A 22,137-nucleotide genomic window follows, 5' to 3' on the forward strand; every position below is an offset into this window, starting at 1 on the left:
AAAATTCACTCAATGTTCACACAAAATCTACAAATTCCCACGTTTTCTCAGATTTTTACTGCAATTTTTTTCTCAAAATTAGCCTAAATCTTTCGGCTTAAGTGACTCCTGCCTCAGCCTTACTTGATGTCAAATCCGTGATTGATATGGCGATTAATAAAAAGATGCATTTAACATCACACATTAGCACAAATATAAAAATTCCTTACAAATATTTATAAATTAGCGCCATCAAATCTGTGATTTTGGTTGTTAAAAAAACCCTCACAAACAAATATTAAAAAATCCTGGATGGCATGATCAGTGTCAAAAGACGTTCACTATTATTTTATTTTAAGAAACACTTATTGGATGCTGAAGCAAAAAGCTGTTTATTGATATTTTACAGTTAAATTTGTTTTATGAATACATTCTGGCACAACTGGCCCTTTAAGAACATTCAGATTTTTGATATGGCCCAAAATGGAAATGAGTTAAAAACCCCTTGATCTAAAAAAACACTTCAGTATGGCAAACCAGAAGAAATCTACAGTGGAGTACAGATTTTATCTCAGTATGTCATACTGCAGTCTTAACTCTTTCTCAGGTGGTTCTATAACCAATGACTTTTTGAAACATGTGAAATACTTCACGTTTTTCTGGATCAGGAACTCAGGATGCAATGGGTCAGAAACTTATTATGTTCCCAAAACCACATAATAATCCAAAGCCATTGTGACAATCTGAAGAAGCCTTTTGGATAAGAGGTGAAGCAAAACAAGAAGTTCAGTTACTTTCTGTCTGTATTCTCAGGATTGTTACGTACTGACTGTGGGTCTGTAGGAGGAACAGGAGTGATCACACCAGGAAGCATATCAAGTATAGGCTCCAATTAGTCTTCATTGTTTGAGTTTGATTTTCAGATATATATAGCCATAAAGTGACATCTAGTGCTTAATTTATCTAATTACACAACACTACACACCAGAAATGCAGATAAATTTCACCACATAAGAGTAAAACACACTTTTTAAAAATAAAATAAAAATGTTGCTCTAAATTATATATTTTTTATGCTTTCTCAATATCTGGATAAACATATATGGAGCATATTTATATAAGCGAACAAGACAGACATAGAATAGATAGATAAAACTTTTACAAATGACACAAAATGTTTTGACTACTAGAAGTTTCTGTGTCAGCTGTAGTAGCCGTATTTCACCAGCAGGGGTCAGTCTTTAACTGCGTTCCTCACAGCTAAAGCCCGAGAAACTTGGAAAACATTTTTACTTTTGAGGATTTTTTTCTTTCTCCATTTACATTTAAACTAACTTCTCATTCAACGAAAGAAAAAAAAACAACAACAAAAAAACAAGTGTGAATTTATTTGACTGCTCAACTTATATTTGACTAATAAGCAGCAAATGCCAGGGACCTCAATTAATCCCTCTTCGCCTTTGCGAAAAACACCCCAGTCACATCATCGACTCCAACCCGCATATCCTGAGGCAGAGTGTAGACTTCAAGCCTGATCAGGGTGTAACCGGTTTCCCTCAAACTCTCACAGACCTGGGCTTCATTCAGGGGCACCACGGGGATCCTCACCCCTGGACCACCGAAATAATAACTCTCTCCCAGGGCTCCGATCAGCATCAGGTGGCCTCCGGGACGAAGCAGCTTCCCGATGTGACCCAGCGCCCTGGTGAAGGCGGGGAGGTCGGGGCTGACGCTCTCCAGGCAGAAGCAGGACACCAGGCAGTCGGCCCCGGTTGGGGGAAGCGAGTCCGGAGCCACAGGCTGGGAACAGTGCACGTCAACCGGAAGGATGTCCGACACGACCTGACGCAGCCGGGTAGCCTTCTCAGGCCAAGCTGAGGACCTGATAAACAATCATCAACTTACATGCAATCAGGCAACAAATAGAGTGTCATTTAAGTATTCAGACACCTTGAATGTGTTTTATGGTGAATATACGTGTTAGAAGAGAGACCCAAACTCCTTGACTCATTGTTCTACTGCTTCAAAACACATAAGTCAAATTATTGGATCATTAGCAGGACTTTGCCAAACTTGACAGTACTTAGAAGTTAAATCATGAGTTTTATTCAGGTTTTTAGCACCCCTCTGTGTTAGATAACACAAAGTAGCACAACAATTAAGCTAAAAGTTACCCTATGCACACCATTCCCCGCTACTGGTAGCATCAGGCTGTGAGGATGCTTTTGTTCACTCGTATTTAGCCAAATTTTAACCACAAATTCGTGGTATTTTACTATTTTATAGTTCAACTCAAAGTGGTGTATCGTACTGAAGTGGAAAGAATATCCAAAGAACTTTTGTATTTGTATTCAGTCCCAAAATAAGTGTTTTGGGATACGTCTCTACCATCTTGGCACATCTAGCGCCCAAAACTGTTGGCCAGGTTTATTCCTAAATTTTCTAAAGCTCTGTCCAAAAGGATGCTGAACATCTGCGAGCACGATTTATAGTCTCAACACACATGCTCAATTGGAATGGACTTTGCTTGGACCATTCTGACACATTAATATCCTTTACATACATATAAATAGCACACTTTCAGAGTTTCTCTGAGTTTGACAACCATTTTTCCCTTCAGTTCCTTACAACGCACTACTTTGTGCTGGTCTGCCGCATTTAAATTTGAGGTAGTAGTCTGTCAAAATATGCAAATCGTTTCTTTTTATCAAGACACTTTCATACCGTCGGCCCTCCAGCTTGCAGACATGCTCCAGGTAGGGAGTCCAGTCCAGGCTGCATCCTCCCTCATCCTGGAGCCAGCGCCTCAGCTCCCGGCGGTTGATCTCCAAGAAATCTGTCAGGATCAGTTTGTTGAAAACTTCACAGCCACTCATCACCTGATAAAAAGTGGGACCTGATCCGATGTCCACCAGGAGCTCACCGCTCACATCCCCTGGGAGGAAGAGGGAGAAGAAAAAAGAAGTAAAGCAGAGACGCTTTAGAGTAGCACAAAAGTTCAACATTTCTTAAACCCGTCAGATATGATTTTAGGGAAGCTCTGATCTAATCGTAACAACAGCTTAACTTGAGTGTTTCCATTCGGACAAAAACAAATACAAAGACGCTGCACTAAAACTTTTGACAGTGCACAAAAGTTACGGGTTATAGTGAGATGGTAGCACATCCGTACTATGGAAATTACTTTATGACAAACATATTACCTTCAGTGAAAGCTCTGTGTAAACAGGCCAGTTTCCAAGGCACGATGCTGTCTTTTCTTGCAAAATCAGCGCGTGGTGGAGTGTAGTTGTACTGCAAATATGCTGTGGGATCAAATTTCTGGTAGCAGGCTGCCATAGCTGCTATGCCGTTCTCTTTTCCCTTTTCCTCCATCACGTTTCCTCACCTCTGTCTTTACAGTTGGTCAGTGTTCAGGTGTGCTGCTGCCGCTTGAACGTTGACTTTTATACTTGTGTGTGTTGGTGTATCTGTGCTATTATGTATGTGCTTCGGGCCACTCTTGCAGAGATAGCGATCCTGTTTGTTTTCTTTTTGGCCGATGCTGATAGCATTTGTTCACTTGCTCTGTTTTCTGCCCTGCAGCATTGATGCCATCAGATCAGGGGCTTTCCTCCAACACGACACCCATTAATGCACTACTCTTATGGCCCTTCAGGTCCTTCTCTGCAGTCTAGGATGTACAATTATAAGACAAATCACTAATTTCTTTCTAAGTGAGACATTATATTTGATATTCATGTACAATATGTAGAATAAACAGTATGTTCTCCTATTTGCCAACACCAAACAGTGTGCATCTGTTACTTAATTTTTTTTTTAAATCACAGAAAAAAGTTAAAATTTCATTGCACATGTATTTTCAAGCCATGATCTATACAAGTAGATTTTTAGAACATGTTTGAATTTGATTTCTTCTTTGTCTATCAACATGCCACATCTTGACTTGGCAATATTTACACACTCTGCCTTGCAAATGTTCTCCAACTCTAGCAGACTGAGAGGGAAAGTCTGGTCTCATCAGCTAACCAAGCAGTTTGACTAAGACTTGAAAGCCAAAGGTGTCAGATTAACATAAAAAAGCAACATAAGTTCAAAATCCAATAATATTCCATCTTGTTTTCATTTAGGGTAAGAAAATGATTTCATGCCCTCTGTTTTCTGTGTTCTGCTCAACAGGGGTTATGCGTTTAAGAGAAATATATTTGAATGTCATTAGCATAAGAATGCATCAAACTAAGTTATTAAACCACAAAAGATCATTTCTCAAGAATGACAAGTTCCTCATTCTTTATATCTATGCTTCTGAAAAAAACAAACACACACAAAAAAACACACTTTTTACCTTTTACTTTGTGAATACCAACCCTTCCCCTTGATGTTTGGTTTGGACAGAACTTTTCCACACACAAATGTTATTTCTCACCAGGAACAGTATGGTTGCTCTGATCTTTTGCAGTTATTATCAGGGTAACTGGTCAGTTTTACCTCACCTGGGCTGAGAATGGTGGTGTTAGTTCTGCCCCCCTGTGGCAGTTTTATTGCAGCCTTGTTCCCACCTGCATAGTTACTTTAGGAAAAAACGAACAGTTGAGAAAATGCTCAAATTCTGTAAAACAGATACACAGCTGGCTCAAGCTATCTAAGATTTATTATGTTTGTTTCATACTTAACTTTAAAACTACTCAATCGTTTCTGACTTTTGTATTAACACGTTGTGTTGAAACATTTGCTTTAAATCTTTAATCGTGGTCTTGAACCATTGGTTTTTGGAGATTGGAGTGATTATACAACTCATGTATTCAGATTCATAATTTGGTTATTCCAAAACCATTTTGGTCGTCTTCTGATGGAATACTGTCCACAGTAAAGCTCTCTTTACTAACCTAGGCCAAGAAAAAAGCCCCTGCTTCTAGCCTGGCACCTTTAAACTAGATGGCCAATGTTTCTGGAGACAATTCTTTTCTCAACGATCCGGTTTTTATGTTCTGAGTTATTCCTGCATTTTGTTATTTAGCTTCGTGTTTCTTGAGCATTCATTTTGCTCTACTTGCATTAATTTTTTATTTCTCTATGTTAAAGAAATTATTTTCTCTTGTGTTTTTCTGTCTCCCTTGGTGCCTCGGCCCACTGCTGCTCCTCAGACAGTAACTCTTTCCTGTTCCTGTTGCCTCTCTGGTTTCACCTTGTTGACTTGCTCTCTTCCTGACACACCACCTGCATAATAAGTTCAAGTTTTTATTTTTAATAAATCACTCCTTGGGTTCAGCACTAAACTGAATCTTGGTCCAGTTTTAATGTGAGACAAGACAAAAATTGAAATGTTTCACAATAGGAAGTATGTTTGGAGCTGTCAAATGGGTTCATATCTGAACATGATGAACTGTCAAGCATAATGATCAAAGTGAGCATAGATCTGCAAGTGACCCTTTTATTGAACACTAACTTATAACTCTTATTAAATCACAAACTTTATTTTTTTAAAACAAGTGCAAATTTAAGTATACAGTCTCAGAAAATGTATATTTCACCACTCCACTGCAAATATATTCATCTTTACATTATGAATATTCTTCTTAAGCAGGTGTGATACATTTCTGTTTGATCACATTCAGTGTTAAGACTGATTGCATTCAGGGGGATCAGAGAACAAGTAATGATGAATATATGAACACATAATTACAGATAAATGAATGATCTCATTCTAAAGGAGGCTTAAAAACAAACAAAATTACCAACTAATTCAGAATCAAAATGGACAAACCTGCAGGTAAACTTTGTGCAAGAAGAACGCACGACGTGGCTGCGTGCGCAGTCACACGGACGTGGACCTTCATAAACAAATGTAGTTAGTAGATTAGAAAGAGGCAGGAGAAAGGTGCAGGGCAGTTCCTTCCCATGAGTCAGATGAAGAGATAAAAGAGCAAAGAGGATCACAGAAGAACAGATAAAGGGTAAAAGCAGGGAGCAGAAAAAAGGAGCAGGGCTCATATAATGGAATAACACACATTTAACCAGAGCCAGTGGAGCCAATTTAGTTATCTGTGGTCCCAGGGGCAGAGGGTGGGGGGGTTCGGCTGTGTCAGTCAACTCTGCTCCGGGTTACTTTTTATGTAGCCGCAGCAGGATGGTGCAGGTACACACAAAACTTTGATCAATTTGACTTCTTCATCGCCACACAGAGGAAATGAAAGGTGGTCAGTTTCTAAAAGAACTAATCAGGATGACGGGCCTGAGGTTCTGACTTTATTTTGAAGTTTATTTCAGCGAGCATAAGTGCACTTTTGAGGGAAAAAGTTGTTTAAAACAAAAATACGGCAAGCTAGGAGTGTGAAAGGTTTTGGAAACTTTGAGACTAAAGATTTAATTAATCTAAACAAACTTGAGGTTCAGTGCAAAAGTACTTTTGTAAGCTTCATTTTTTTTCTGATAGAACAACACAATGTAGAACATAATGGGGGAGTGGGGAAATAAAGTTTTACAGTTTTTCTACAACGTTTTAAAAAAGTGTTTTTTGTGGATTTGAATTCAGCCTTCCTGAATTAACATTTAGTGGAAACACTTTTCACTGCGGTTACACCAGAAGGTCTTCTGAAGATACAGAATCTGTTCAATTTAAATCTGGACTTTGACTGGACCATTCTTAAACTTTAATGTTATTTAATCTGAAGAATTGGATTGTTGTTGGGAAAGCCGTTGCACCAGTCGCAGGTATTTTCATCCTCCAAGAGTTTTCTTGTTTTTCAGTTACAAAGTGGTTTTTATACTGAACTTAAATTACACACAAAAAAAATTGATTTGTGTTGTACTTTATTTTAATGCACAACACACTTTTCAGATTTTACTTTTCATTTTCATTCCACCTTTTAATTGTCTTCTGCTTTGAATTGACCTTCCGTACTATCCAATTATAAATACATTTGAGTTTATATATATAAAGGTTCAAAATGTGATGAAGTTCAATAGTTTTGCAAGCCACCATAACATCCTTTTGCATCTTGTAAGTATTGTGCACAGAAGAAGTAACTCACTGGAAAGATCAGATCATAAAGCAAAGGACAAAATTAAAATCTCCATAAACAAGAACTTAATATCTTGTACTTGATCCTGTACACACCAACCCAATAAAAGTTACATTGTCCAGCAAATCTTTATTGAGTCTGAAAGACATTATTTCAATTGAATAAAGTTGATTTATATTGCACCAATTATGAAGAAATGTTATCTCAAGAGAGACAAACAGATCCAATTCATATCCAGTTACTTAAACACACAACATTCAGTTGCTCTGCTTTCTGTTTCTGATAGTATCGTAAAATATTGTTTTTCTTTTATCTGGTTGTTTTTCAATATGCTGCTTTTTTCTCCTTACTTTGGTTTTTCAAAATACATTCCTGCTTTTTTTTTTAACCTTGTTAATAAAACATAATTACTGATTACTTAGAAATTACCCTTTTCTTTCTCAGTGACATTTTTAAAAGAGTGTTAAAAAGTTTAAAGTAGATGACATCATCATTCATTTCCAATAAGCAGGGTAAAAACCTGTAAAAAAAAAAAAATCTAAACGGTTTGGCAACGTTCACACTGCAGCCCGAAGTGACCCAATTCCGATTCTTTTTCACCCTTCCAAATATGTGTTCACCAGTGTGAACTGCAAACGACCTGAAAGTGTCCCGCATGCGCAGTAGAGGGCGCAATAACGTCACACATAGCGTGCTCAGTGATTTGCCAACCGGCATAAAGGAGAAGCTGTGCTCAGTGTTTGCGGAAGTAAACATGGATGCTAACGGTGCAGCACAGCTTGCGACTTTGAGGTTATTGTCCAACCGGAGCCAGCATATTAACAACTTAATCCTCGATATAGTCTGCCGTGGTTGTTGTTTTTATTTCCTCTTGCGCGTATCAGGACGCAGAATAGTGACGTTTTGTCGAGTATCAGTGACGTTCAAATCGGATGAATTCGACCTGGATGTTCGGTCACATTTGAATCAGATACGTATCGGATATGCAAGTGGCCTGGGTCGAATTCGAAAAAAGTCCGACCTGGGTTGTTCAGACTGTCATGAAAAGATGAGATACAGGTCGTATTAAAAGGGGAAAATCGGAATTGGGTCACTTCAGGCTGCAGTGTGAATTCAGCCTTAGGTTTATCAGCAGCTCGTATTGTAATAGGGAGGAGTCACTGACATGTGGCGCTCCCCTCTGCTGCTCACTCATCACTGTGAGTCATGAAGAGAGAAATAAATGGTCAAAGAAGATGAAGAAGGTTTTATAGAAACCGTAACAGGAACACAGTTTCTATAGTGGAACTTCAGAAGTTTAAAGTAAGAAAAAAAATCCTTACTTATTTGCACTTTATTCCTAAAATAAGTCTTTAAAGTTTAATGTGTCACATCATTGATTACATCTCCTTCATTTTTAATAAACACATTTTTATCAATTTTCATTATATGATTTCTTATTTTAAATTGCTGTATATCTGTTCATTTCTCAGATAAAAGGGAAGCTGAAGATGCTGCTACAAAAGCTGAACCTGTGCTCACAAATCTCTCCACAGAGATTCCAGTTTCTCACCAAACATCTGACTCCAGGCAAGACTGCACTTCTTTACCTAATGTTGTAATCATCTGTTAAATTTGTGTAAACATTATCACAGCAAAGTGGGACAACAACAATCAGATAATAAACAAACAAAAAGAAAACAGCTAATTTAAGTAATTGCTTAATAAATCCAATTTATTAAGTTTGGTTTCTAGTTTTGTCAGATTTTGTTGGCTTAAGAAATTTTATATAAAATGATGATCTTGAACTTATTTATCAGTTGCAGTCTAAAAGGTTTTAGCAGTATATTTTCAGTATTTTGATTCTAAAAAGTTCAACATGTTATTTTGGTCTCTGTAAAAGGATATTGTATAATGTACATATTTCAGAATATACGGACATTTTCTGGAAGAAATACTAAGTGATGTTAAACTAGAAGATTAGAAAACACTTTTTTTTTTCAATGACAATGGATAAACAGACTGGTGCAGTTACATTTAAATTATGCACCTTTATAAAAGCTCTTAAGGTTTTTGTGTCCACAGAAAGATTTCTGATAAAGTATGCCCTGGGTTTGTCCCTCGTCCACTTAGGCGCCTCATTGGTGCAGAAAGATATGTGGTGTCAGCAAAGCCTTTCTGTCTGCTTGCACTGCTGATGTGGCAGTCGCAAGGCCATTATTCCCAGTTTCCCTTGGATACAAAAAGATTTAAAACAAGACCTTCACTCTCCTAGCCTCAATCATAGAAATGAGCGATACTACTCAGTTAAGCATTCACATTTTACAGAGTGAAGTAAAGTAACTTTAGTGATAAATTGGTAACTTTTAAGGTTTTTTTTGTTTTGAAGTAATATCTGAAGTCATTCTAATAAAACCAGGTCTTTCAACCTGTCATTAATGGTGATATTATGGTACAAAGCAGCTAAAAGACTAGCAGAGAGCTAAGTTTTGAGTTTAAATCATGTCATCATCATTGATAAAATTCAGTAAATAAGCAAAACAGTTTCTATGTTTGATTTGAAAATCTCAGATTTCCTTATTGTTTACAGAATTCAGTAATAGAGTCCATGGCAGCTCGTTTGCACATCGCGGCGAACTGCGTAAGACCAAGAGGATTGTGGTTAAACTAGGAAGCGCTGTGGTCACCCGTGGCGATGAATGTGGTCTGGCTCTCGGGCGACTGGCTTCAATTGTGGAGCAGGTGAGTCTCCACTTACTAAAGTTACATTTTTGTACTATAAAATCAGCATAAAATTCACTTGATACCTTATATCATATTTTGATACAATTAATAAGGTATGAGTTGTATTTTTAACTAGTTGTGTTGCTGTTCAGGTGGCCATGCTGCAGAATCAGGGCAGGGAGATGATGATCGTCACCAGTGGAGCCGTGGCTTTTGGCAAGCAGAGGTTAAGACATGAGATCCTTCTGTCTCAAAGCGTCCGACAGGCGCTACATTCAGGAAACGGTCAGCATAAAGAGATGGTAAGGGAAAGACTAGGAACGTTGTGGAGCGTGTTAAAGTTTAAAACTAGGATGTAATGCAAAAATAGCTGAAGTCCTTGTTTCTCCCTACATTCAGTGGGCAGCGCAGGTCGATAGTAGCCAAACAGGCACACCCACTAGTAGGAAACAAACGCACCCAGTGTAACACTTTCATTCTATTGGCTGAGAGATTGCCAGGAGACGGTGCTTTTTTGTTCCAAGCGCGAGCAGAAAATGATTTGCAAGTGAGCAGAGAGGTTAGCAAGCGGAGATTTGACAGGCTGAGATTGAGATTTGACAAGTTTTGAGCTCAAGGAGAACGGTTTGAGAAAGCACAGTGAATATTTGAAAGGGAGCAGAAGTTTTGAGTACAAGTACTACTAGTTTCCTGCCTTCAAACTGAAAATGTTAGCACAAGTATTACAAGTTTTGAGAACAAAAGACATGAAATCCAGCTTTCAGACTGAAAATGTGTGTTCTCGAATTATGGCAGAAAAATTCACCCATAAATCTACAATAAATTGAACTTTGCACACCTATTCTTGCTTTTACAAGCTGGGTGTCATTTTGGTTTCAGTTTGTCCCAGCGCTGGAGGCCCGAGCCTGCGCTGCAGCTGGACAGAGCGGGCTGATGGCTCTGTATGAAGCCATGTTCACTCAGTACAGCACATGCACTGCACAGGTACTCATATAAACTTAATTCCTTGGCTCAAACATTTAAGAACTTTTATTTTATTTGCCCTTTCTTTCTCTTAAATCCTTTTTGTTTCCTCAGGTTCTTGTGACAAATCTGGATTTCCACGATGATGAGAAGAGGCAGAACCTCAACAGCACACTGCAGGAGCTGCTGCGCATGAACATCGTTCCCATCATCAACACCAATGATGCAGTGGTACCTCCACCAGAACCCAACATCGACCTGCAGGGGGTAAATGTACAGGCAGCATGGGGCGACCAATGGAAATGCAACCATCTGTTACCACAATACAGATGGAAAATGAACCAATTATTAGTTTAAGTGTCAATTTTTAAAACTGGGCAAAACCCTGCTGTATGTGTATATAAATGTATATGATAGATATACATATCTTCCATCATAGATAAGTATGCATATACATATCTATGATGGAAGATTTTGTGTCTGGCCAACCGTTTCTGTCTTAATTTGGGCTAAATGTCCCTGATTATTATCTTGCTAAAAGACCCAGTGACTAATTTAAAGTTTGCTCCTAGAGTCAAACTTAATTTAAGGTTGGATTGTTTTCATTACAAAATGCTGCTACTCCAATGAAAGGATTACTTTAATCTTATTTACTCATCTTTATTAGTGTGTGCTGTGCTTCTTATTGTTTTAGATTATTTCTAGACTCTCAGAAAACATCCGAGAGTCTAGAAATAATCTACGCTCTCAGATGAGTCTAGACTCACTAGAAAGTTGAATCTAGATGAACTGAAAGTTTGTGAACATCAGCTGTTTTCTGGTTCTCCAGGTGATCAGCATTAAGGACAACGACAGTCTGGCAGCGCGGCTGGCCGTGGAGATGAAGGCTGACTTGCTCATAGCGCTGTCTGACGTCGAAGGTAAGAACATCACCACCACCATTTTGGGTTGTAGTTAAATAATAACACAGTCTGACTTTGCCACTCTGTGTCATTTGGAAACAGCAAATACAAATCATTTTCAATTTTCTGTTCACCTTGATGATGCATTAGAATTTCAAGTTTAACTGAAAGTTGGGATTTTAATTCTCTTGTTCTGATTGGTTGTCACACATGAACAGATAGATCATCTTTAAAGCCTCAGAAATGCCTTAGAAATCTTTTAAATTTCTGGACAAAGCTAATTAATTATTATGTTTTACTTAATTTAAATGTCTTCCTGTTCTCTAAAGTTCACTTTGCTATGGTGTCCAAATCCACATACAAGTATTTATAAAACTTGACACTTCAAATAAGCTATTGGGGTTAGGCTGAAAGTATTGTAGAGTTGTTAAGTGAACGTGGTTTACTAGTGTGATATGCATTCATATTCTGCCCTTTTACCCTTATGCCCCTCAATAAAATCCATCTTTTCTGGTAAAATATCTCTACTGAAACTTTTTTTACCCTCCTGGGTTGAAATGGCAGGTTTCTGAGCTTCGACTTGTTTCAGATTCATTGGTTTGGAAGAGCACAGTTTGAATTAGATAGTTTGTTTTTCAGGGCTGTACAATAGCCCACCTGGAACAGACGATGCTAAACTCTTAGACATTTTCTACCCTGGAGACCAGCAGTCCATCACCTACGGGACAAAGTCCAGAGTTGGGATTGGAGGCATGGAGGCCAAGGTTTGTTACAAGTCTCTCCATCATTTGTAGACATAAAATTATTGGCAGGTTATTTCTGCTTATGAGAAAATGGAAATAAGTAAAAAAGTATTTTCTTTTCTATGAGGACTTTAAGTGACCAGTTGCATTTCAAACAAGGAAAAAAATGTGTGTTGCTGAAGAGATCACATGATTAATGCCAAAGGTGCTCTTAATTTATCGCATTTTATCCAACTCCTTGTTTTTGTCTTTCTTATGAGAAAGTAAAACTCGTTTAGCATTTGTGTAACTGTGTTGCAGGTTAAGGCAGCTCTTTGGGCGCTGCAAGGAGGCACCTCAGTGGTCATTGCAAACGGCACAAACCCCAAAGTAACCGGCCAAGTAATCACTGACATATTGGAGGGGAAGAAAGTGGGAACCTTCTTCTCTGAGGTCAAACCTGCTGGTGTGTTTGAATAAGATCTTTTCCAAGCCAATACCTGGTTTTCTTTGAGGTCTGATCTGTTGATTGTAGTTTTGTTTTTCCAGTGAAAGAGTAAATAAATGCTTAGTTTGTTGCGTTAAAAAGATTTGCCTCATTTATGCAATGCAGTATATATCCATAACCTTGTAGGAAAGAAGGACTCCCAGTTTTGATCCAAAAGTGAATACAAAAAAAATGTTATATTTCAGCATTTGACCTGCTAATTACCAATCTGAAATGACAAGAAGAAAATGGACTCCAGTTTCTGGCAGATTTCTTGGTGCGTCTCGGTATCAGATCAGAGATTTTACATGACTGTCAGTCTGTCTCATCCTGGACTCTGTTCTCGGTTCCAGGTCCATCTGTGGAGGAGCAAACAGAAATGGCCAGACACTCAGGACGAATCCTGGCATCTCTTCATCCAGACCAGGTGATGAACGGATCTCAATCACAACATGTCATCTTGTTGTTTCTATGTGCCACTTTGCAGGTTGTAAACCTTCATTATTTGTAATTTTACTTGCTTTCCTACCTTGTCAGCTACAGAGAAACTCTGAACTTTAGCAGACAGATCTGCCCCATGCTGAGCCTGTACTTTGTCTGTGTTTTGTTATCTGCAATGTCAGAGAAGCGAGATCATCTCCCATCTAGCAGAGCTGCTGACGGAAAGGAAAGATGAAATTCTGGCTGCAAACAAGATGGACATGGAGATGGCTGTCAGTGCAGGTAACAGGACCAGAGTTTTCCATTTAGAAAAGTCTGTGCCGACCAAGAGCTCACATTGAAGTAAAACTTTAAGTTTCTACATATCTGTTCTTTTTGCTGTCCAAAATAATTTAGTCATCAACAGGTTTTCGTCAAATTTGTCAGGTCCTTCTGAAATTTTTTCCGCATTTATTTTATATATTTTTTTGCACCTACCAACAGGACAACATGCCTGTGGTGCTTTATATCTATTTATGTGAGCATACTACATCTGTTATTTCAGTTTTCTAACTGATGAAGCTGGTTTAAAGCAATACAGCGACTCTACGGTTGAAAACTCAACAGCTCTTTCAAGCCTTTTTCAGTTCATTTTGGCAAAATGATCAATACAGGAATCGACTGAAGCATCTATGTAGCTGCACTTTTACTTTGGCTTTCAGTGGGCAACAGTGTCGTAGCGGCTCTGTGAAAAAACATGGTTTGATTTGTTGGATTTTATACCAGAAAAGAAGAAATCTTAAAAAAAACAAAACAGGTTTGATTCTTATAAAATCCAGGGTATTTCGGTGGCATATTGTGGATGAAACATTCTGCTTGTCAGCCAAAGTGTCTGCATTGTGCCATACAGCCGCCAAATTCAACATTTAATTTTGATTCAAAAATGTGAAAAACTTCAGCAACGTCAACAACATTCCTGACCTCACCACAGTTTCTACTCCCTTCTCCCCATGATTTGACGTTTTTCCAGGACGTTTGCCTCCAGCCATGTTGAAGAGTCTCAGCCTGTCATCAGCTAAGCTAAGTAGTTTAGCCGTCGGTCTGCGTCAGATCGCCGTGGCGGCACAAGACAGCGTTGGGCGTGTGGTGCGAAGAACCAGGGTGGCTCCCGGTTTAGAGCTGGAGCAAGTCACGGTTCCCATCGGGGTTCTTCTGGTCATCTTTGAAGCCCGTCCTGACTGCCTGCCACAGGTAAAGTTATAGAACAAAGTTGAGTGTCTTATTAAACAATGTGAAAAGACAAAAAAGGTGTGAGGTCCAGACTGGTTTCTCTGTTGCAAGCGAGCAATCTGAATTGTATTCTGATATTTTTAAAGCGACAAACGCCTGTGTTTGGAATGTTGAACCTTTTTTCTTCATCAAGGTCTCTGCTCTGGCAGTAGCCAGTGGGAATGCTTTTCTGCTGAAGGGCGGCAAGGAAGCTGCCAACACCAACCGTGTCCTGCACCAGCTCACTCAGGAAGCCCTTTCTCTGCATGGAGTCAGAGAGGCGGTACAGATGGTAAAACTGTTTCTATTCGTCTATTAATGTTGTGTATGAACCCTGTGCAATCATTATATGTAGAGTAGAGGGACTTAAGGGTCCATGTCTGCCATATTCAGTGGCTAAAAATCGGAACTTTTTGTTCATGCATTTGTGTTCAGCCTTCTTCAGTCATTACTTTGTAGAACCAGTTTTTGCTCTGGTTACATGCTGCATGGTTATTGTTTTGTAACCTAATCCACAACTTTATCCCTGCCCTGCCTGCTGTGTTCCTTGGTGGTAATGATGCTGTTTGTTCACTAATGTTCTCCTGTAAACCTCTGAAGCCTTCAGAGAACATCTGCAATGATCTTTTAGCTAATTAGATTACTCCTGGATTTTATTTAGGGGTATCAATGTAGCTGAAAACAAAAGGAATCCGCACTTTTTAGATTTTCATCAGTTAAAAATATTCTGCCTCATTGCGATACGATGATGAGATATGAGTGTTTTGTGCTCCAGCGTAATCTGACAACATTTTAAAGCAGAGGAGTTGGAAAACATTTGCATGGCACTATAAACGTTCGTCTTCTGGTGCTCCTTTCCAGGTGAACACTCATGAGGAAGTAGAGGATCTTTGCCGACTGGACAAGATGATTGACTTGATCGTCCCCCGAGGTTCGTCACAGCTGGTGCGGGACATTCAGCGCGCAGCCAAGGGCATCCCAGTCCTGGGCCACAGCGAGGGAATCTGCCACGTCTACGTTGATGCAGACGCTAATGTTGATAAAGTCGTAAAAATTGGTCTGTAAATCCAGCCCACAAAGTCTAAAGTTCATGTGCATGTTCCCTTTTTATTCTCACAAACTAATACTGTTTCTAACGTTACTCAGGAGTAGTATATTCAGAGCTTAGTGCACCTGACATGCAGTTTTCCCGTCTGTTTTTCCCGATCAGTGAGAGACTCCAAGTGTGACTACCCAGCTGCATGCAATTCAATGGAAACTTTGCTAATTCATCGAGAAATCGTCAGGACTCCAATGTTTGACAAGATAATTGAAATACTGCACAATGAACAGGTAAGAGAAATATTACAAATCCTGTGGAGAACCTGTGGAGAAATCATAGCTTACGACTCAGGACAATCCAAAGAGAAGCACTAAAACTGGTGATTTTGTTAAAAACATGCATTTTTGACGAGTTTTTTCCCCACTTGGTAAATATACTTACATTAAAAGTTGAGGGTTTTGTTGGAGGGTATTGTAAAGATAAAGATACACATATATTCCACTAAATCTCCCTTAAGTGTGTGTGTTTTTATATTTGCTAATAGAAAGGGTCTTTAGTCAGAAATCAAATTCAAAGAACTTTTCATATCTGGACAGGAACAATTCATGTTTAAATATTAGGTGAATAAGTAAATTCAGTCTCTAGACATTTGTGCTTCTGTTTTTTATGTTAAACGTAGCTCACATTTGCAATATAAATGTAGCATAACCTGATTTTTTTAACCTACTTTATTCCAAAATTGATCAAAAACTAAATGTGTTAATAACTAGTGAAGTAACGTTTTGTGCGGTTTCATCAGGTGAAGATTCATTCAGGCCCCCGCTTTGCTTCCTACCTGACCTTCAGTCCGTCAGCAGCCAGCTCCCTACGCACAGAGTACAGTGACTTGGAGTGTTGCTTGGAGGTGGTGGACGGCGTGCAGGAGGCTGTGGAGCATATACACAAGTACGGAAGCTCCCACACTGATGTTATCGTCACAGAAAACAGTGAGTTGAGTTGAGATTTTACTGTTACGTGTATTTTACGTCAGCCTGACTACGTAAAGCTACACTAGCTCTTCAAGAAGGGAATATAACTTTCTAGCTAATGAATAAACTCTCCCTTACATGTCACATAATGAGCAGTGATTGTCTCTTGTTAGGATGAGTGCACACATTCACTGTGTGGGTCCAACATCGGATATTCTGATGTGAATATTTTAGTTGGTTATAACAAAAGTAGCTGCATTTTTCTTTTAGTTATCAACAAAGTGATGTGCACACATTTCAACGTTGATGATCAACTGACGGAGAGGAGAATGAATTGCTGCCATCCAGTGGCCAAAAAAAGATACTGCACTCCATCTGAAGCTTATTTCATTGCTTTCAGTATAGATGATAAATTAGACTGCCAGTAAAAACTTCTAATTCATATTCATATATTGATTGTTACTAAGAATTGTATATTTTGTTTATTTCTGTTCATTTTTTTTAATAATTCTGATCTCAGCTAATGAAAACCCAAACTCACTTTCTGATAAATCTAGAAAAACACATAAAACCAATAAAATATATATATTTTTTTATGTGAGAATAGTTCTCTCTTGAACAGTACACCCAGGAACTGTACAGTGTATGTCATCACTGATTGCTGAAACTTCACACTCGATTTCAAACAAATTGGATTGTGTGCATCTTCATTTCTCCTCCGATTTGTTGGACTCTGATTTCCAAATTGTTTGCTGAGGAACAGCAGAAACGCCTCTTTTTCATCTTTCTATTCCAAAACATTACTCTTAAGGTTGTGGTTGTTACTGTTGCCTGTGCACACTTCTTCCTTCCACTAAACTTCCTATTTCTATGTTCAATGACCAATCACCTTCTTTAACAACAACAACAACAGGAATGTAAGTGGAGTAATTTAGTTCATTAGTCAGACATAAACAAAGTACATCACTCTGTGTTTATATAATATACTTACTTTAATTTAGTTACTGTAAAAAAGTATTTTAAGAATATTCAGATTTATTAAGATGCACTTATGCCATAATAAACTCATGAAGAATGGATGTCTAAAAGGTTAGCTGGATCATATTCATTTATGTTACTGTCATGAGATGCTTGTGGCAAATTTACAGTCAAGTTGGCTTTAAGTACTATTTAAAATTTTATTCACTTCCACAGTTTTTGCAGCTTGCTTTCACCAAAATGAGCTTTCTGTGTTAAAACCTAATTTTCTGCAGCCGTTGGGTCTACTTTTAGTTATTGTCCATATTTTTTTACGTGGATCTTTTCGTGATTCTCGTGACACCACGATATGTAGCTTTATGCATGTTGGTGAATTCAATGTTTTACCTGAAATATGTGTGATATCTTCTGCTTAGACGTTAGAAGTAGGGTTGTTTCAGTAAATGTTCTTTTTTTTCCAGAGGAGACAGCTGAGCGGTTTCTGCAGCAGCTGGACAGTGCTTGTGTTTTCTGGAATGCCAGCTCTCGTTTTGCTGATGGATATCGCTTTGGACTCGGTTAGTAACTTTTAATCTTTTACAAATTCAAGTGTTTTCCAATCCAAAGGTTTGTTATGAATTGTGGGAAAGATTTTTTTTTTTTTTTTTTTTTTAGGTTACGCAGACTTTTATAATTGCTTTAAATTGTCACTCTGCAATAATTTTCAGCACTTTGTTAAACAGTTTAAACATTTATTTTTTTTTATTTAGACATCAGATGCTTACGAATTGTAGTTTAAGAATTATTTTGTTCTCACTTAAACCTCGAATTGTCATGAATTTAAGTGGTAATTCTCCTCTTGAGCCTTTTTGAAAATATAATTTGTGGAGCACATGATGAAAATAAAACAAGTGATGATAAAACCCAACTATGTGCTCCTATGTTATAAAAAGTATCAAGAAAAGCCTAAATATTAAAGGAAACCTTTTACTACTAACTGCTGTGAAAGGTTGTAGTGGCTCCTGAAGACATTGCCTTTCCATGTTGACTTTGAAATGTGTTTTTGTCCATTTGGTTTTTTAACCATTTCTGACCCAAGTTTCAAATCTCCGCCTGGATAATTTTGCTTTTTTTTTTTTTTAATTATACGCAGTTCTTCAAATGTCCTCTGAGTAAATATATTTTTCCCGTTTCTCCATAACAACAGGAAGTTTCAACATCAAGCAAGTTATTTTCACAATTTAACGTCTATTAAAAGAGAGACCCTCAGATTAATTTCACTCCCTGCTACGGCGGGAGTGAAATTACCGTAGTAACTCGATAGTCTCCTCTCTCAGAAATCGTTGGAATATTTCAGATAGCGCAACGTGTGGTGGAATTACGGTACTGCAAATTTGTCTGGATCGTTGCCAACACGTTTGGTCTGGAAGGGTTAAACTGGCAAAGAGCAGATCAGTGAGCTAATATTTAAAACTGCAAAGCATTGGCAAAAAGTGTGCATTTCCTCCTGCAGCTGTCGTTCCATCAGTACAGTTTGTTTTGTTGCCGTTGTGTTTGTTTTGCTGTACAGGAGCAGAGGTCGGCATTAGCACGGCCCGTATTCACGCCCGGGGCCCTGTGGGCCTTGAGGGACTCCTCACCACCAAGTGGGTCCTGAGAGGCGATGGTCACACGGTGGCTGATTTCTCTGAGAGTGGCAGCATGAAGTATCTCCATGAAAACATCCCTGTTGAGCAGAATTTAACTGGGCAGCAACTAGCGTTCATGTTAGCTTCGTTTTTGTGTCCCGTCTCAAAAGCTCTAATTGATGTTTTATGAGCTGCTTCACCAAAACTGTCATATAAATTTTTTGTTCACATACCGGTATTCAAGGACAGAGTTTATAAGTGTTATATTTTTTCTGTTAATTTCCTGACAATTTAGCAGCAGGCTAAATTACCAAAATGCCTAAATGAAGAATAAACAGGGTTATTTTTGGAGTGCCACAAGGTTCAGTGCCTGGCCCAATTCTCTTCATAATGTTCTTCCACTTGGTAAAATCATTAAATACATTTAAATATCGCTGATGACACTCAACTTTATTTATTTATGTATTTATTCTTAATCTAAAAAGATTTCATTCATAAAGTGAATGAAATTGGAAGCATTTTGTCTGGTTTCATTTTCAGACTCTGAGGTATGGTTTCAACTACACTTTTCCATGAAAATATTCTTTCACTTGCTTTGTTTCCAGTTTAAAAATTCAGATCTTTGAATTTCTTTAAACAACTTTGGAAAAATTGGACACCGGATAATTTCAGGTATGAAAAATCTGAAATAAACTGTTCAAACTGATTGTTTTTACATGTCTTTTAAAAAAAAAAAAAAATACTGTGACAAGGACAAATAATCGTGGATTTTTTTTCACATTTAATTTTTTTATTTATTTGCTGTTGCCAGCTGTGCTCGTTTTTGAATGTTTTGCTGCTTTCCTGCTTGTTCCTCGCGGTGCCCAGAGCCTCTGTCAGAGCTGGGAAGGCTAACTGACAAGCCTTCCTCTCTAAAGCTGCAGGGCTGAATGAAACTGCTGTTAAGTGAAGCTCTGTAACGCTTCGGCTTCTGAGCTCCTTTGTGATGTCTCCGCGATGCACGTTTAAGGTTTGGTTTTTGGTTCTTTAATGAGAGTAATGTAGAATGGAAAAAAAAAAAAAGTTGAGGAGGAATATTTGGGGTTTCTTTTTCCTACTTTGATTTCCTTTTGTTCCTGCTGTTGAAGTGTTGAGGATTTTTACATGTATGCTCATTGCTGTCCTGGCTCTAGTCTTTCTACTTTTACAAAGAACACAAATTAACGCGAAGGAGGGGGAAGAGACGTCATGCTGATCAGAAAAACAGATGTCTAAAAGGGGGCCTTTTTAAAGTTGCCCATAGGGAAATTTGCGTTGCTGGAAGTGGGGCAAAGGAAGATGGAAGACAATACTACAGAGGTTTAATTATCCAGCCATCAGAAATGAAAAGAGAGACGAGGAGAACTGAGACTAATAATGGAATCACAGACTTATGTTCTGGGTTTCTTCTGTTTCTACCCCCATCTTTCTCTCTTTTCTATCATCTAAAGAATTCATTCTCCAAAATGCACTACTTACCCTTCAATCAGCTTCCTGTCGTAAGTCCAAAGGGTTCAGAGATGAAGAAGAAGAGGAGGAAACTCGGATCTCACTTTTTTTGGCCTTTTTATGTGCGAAGCGATTGAAAACATCATGACTGGAGGTAGAGAAGGAACAATGCAGGGACAATGAGGATTAGCTCTTTGGTGCATTGTGTTTTATCTCACCCAATCTAATGAATCAAAGTTAGCTGCAGCTCCAGCTGACGCAGTTTAGGTGTGAGTGCATACATTCAGTGTTTTCAGCACAAAGCCCTGTGATGTATTTCGAAAAGGAATGATAAATAAATCACTTTTTATTAGCAGTGAGATGATTTAAACAATGAGCCATAGCTTTGGTTTTGTCTCCTTAAAGTGTTTATATGATTGTATAACATAAAAATCAGCTAATTTTCATGTGTAGTGATTTCAAAACTTTCCCCAGCTTTACTGGAACATGGACAACTCACCAGACAACCAAAGAAAAGGAAATGAAGGAAACCAAATGGAAAAGTTTGTTTGTTGCAAATGAATTGTTGAGCAACTTTGGGTTCTAAATTCACACCTGCCATGAATAAGATTAAATCTGATTAATCGGTAATAAAGTTAAGCTATTCTGTGAGATTTTTCCCTGACATCTCTAAAGGTATCAGACAGGACAAGGGCACCTAGAATCCATCTAATTATTTTTCTTTTTTTATCCATGAACAAACAAATACTTGTCCGTACACTGTAGTTCCTCCATCCTTATTCTAATCTCCTTTAAAATTAATCTGTGAATCACAGTCAAATTCCTCGTCAACTAATTTAATTAATATCATAAACCACCGCCTCACATCTGCTTAAACAACCTCACAGTTTCGTCTCTGGACATCCTCTGTCATCTCTAACCATCGGTGCCCCGAGAACCCGGCACAACCGTTCCCCTGCTGAACCCTGTTGACGTTTTTCTGTCCACTGGGCATTGTTGTTTGAGGATGTAAAAAAACACGATCGGCAAATCACTGCAGTCCTTTAATTGAACATTACTCAAGGCCAAAACTCATATTACTTGTTTAGCTTGATCTTAAGGCGCTCAAATGCTTTCCCTGCTGGGCTTCAAAATTTTTAAATCAATAATTAATGGTCAAAGTTACTTATTCATGTGTATCTTCTCCAATTACGCGGCGTCTAATTAACAATTTCAATAATTGATATTTATTTCTGAAAGGGCTCAGTATCTGGGTGTGATGAAAAATGCATGAGCGGAGGATGTGGACGGGGTTTTGTTTTTTGTTCTGAGAGAGCTTGATGCTTGGGGCTAATAACAGGCCACTTTGACTCTGGCTCTTTGAGTTGGCACTGGTCTTGTGATGTTGATCTAACATGGGCAACTTTCATGGACCCGAAGCACTCACTCTGTACCATGTGATCTCATAAAGACTCCAACATGCCCATCCTCAGATACTCTTCTTTTTGTCTTTAAGAGCAAACTTCAAAGAATAAGCTTCTGTTTCCTTGATAATTTCTCTCTGTGTTTGTGTAATGACACTATAGACAATTGCAAACTTTTGGTGTTCCAAGGACCTCAATGATTACT

The 22,137-nt window shown here is 38.3% G+C and overlaps 2 protein-coding genes across 3 annotated transcripts; one reads left to right on the top strand and one right to left on the bottom strand.

Annotated features, from left to right (window-relative positions):
* Positions 1-1,035: 1,035 nt before the first annotated feature.
* Positions 1,036-3,389, bottom strand: pnmt (phenylethanolamine N-methyltransferase). The gene is made up of 3 exons (XM_008436830.1): positions 3,183-3,389; positions 2,704-2,914; positions 1,036-1,861 (listed from the first exon to the last, which is right to left on the bottom strand). The coding sequence occupies exons 1-3, from the start codon at positions 3,352-3,354 to the stop codon at positions 1,423-1,425; spliced, it is 822 nt and encodes a 273-aa protein (XP_008435052.1). The 5' UTR covers positions 3,355-3,389; the 3' UTR covers positions 1,036-1,422.
* A 4,376-nt stretch (positions 3,390-7,765) lies between these two features.
* aldh18a1 (aldehyde dehydrogenase 18 family, member A1) lies at positions 7,766-19,495 on the top strand. Of its 2 annotated transcripts, none has more exons than XM_008436831.2 (18): positions 7,766-8,303; positions 8,474-8,570; positions 9,571-9,722; positions 9,857-10,006; positions 10,584-10,688; positions 10,782-10,934; positions 11,497-11,587; positions 12,209-12,333; positions 12,613-12,757; positions 13,132-13,205; positions 13,402-13,501; positions 14,229-14,449; positions 14,622-14,759; positions 15,329-15,524; positions 15,678-15,799; positions 16,309-16,495; positions 17,917-18,012; positions 19,005-19,495. In XM_008436831.2, exons 2-18 carry the CDS (start codon positions 8,492-8,494, stop codon positions 19,250-19,252), a joined length of 2,382 nt encoding a protein of 793 aa, XP_008435053.2. In that variant the 5' UTR covers positions 7,766-8,303; positions 8,474-8,491; the 3' UTR covers positions 19,253-19,495. The 2 variants fall into 2 exon arrangements, with proteins under 2 accessions (XP_008435053.2, XP_017166138.1); XM_017310649.1 differs by having other exon boundaries at positions 7,775-7,793.
* Positions 19,496-22,137: the final 2,642 nt, after the last annotated feature.

The sequence above is a fragment of the Poecilia reticulata genome, linkage group LG19 (assembly GCF_000633615.1).
Source record: "Poecilia reticulata strain Guanapo linkage group LG19, Guppy_female_1.0+MT, whole genome shotgun sequence".
In the NCBI taxonomy this organism is placed as follows: Eukaryota; Metazoa; Chordata; class Actinopteri; order Cyprinodontiformes; family Poeciliidae; genus Poecilia; species Poecilia reticulata.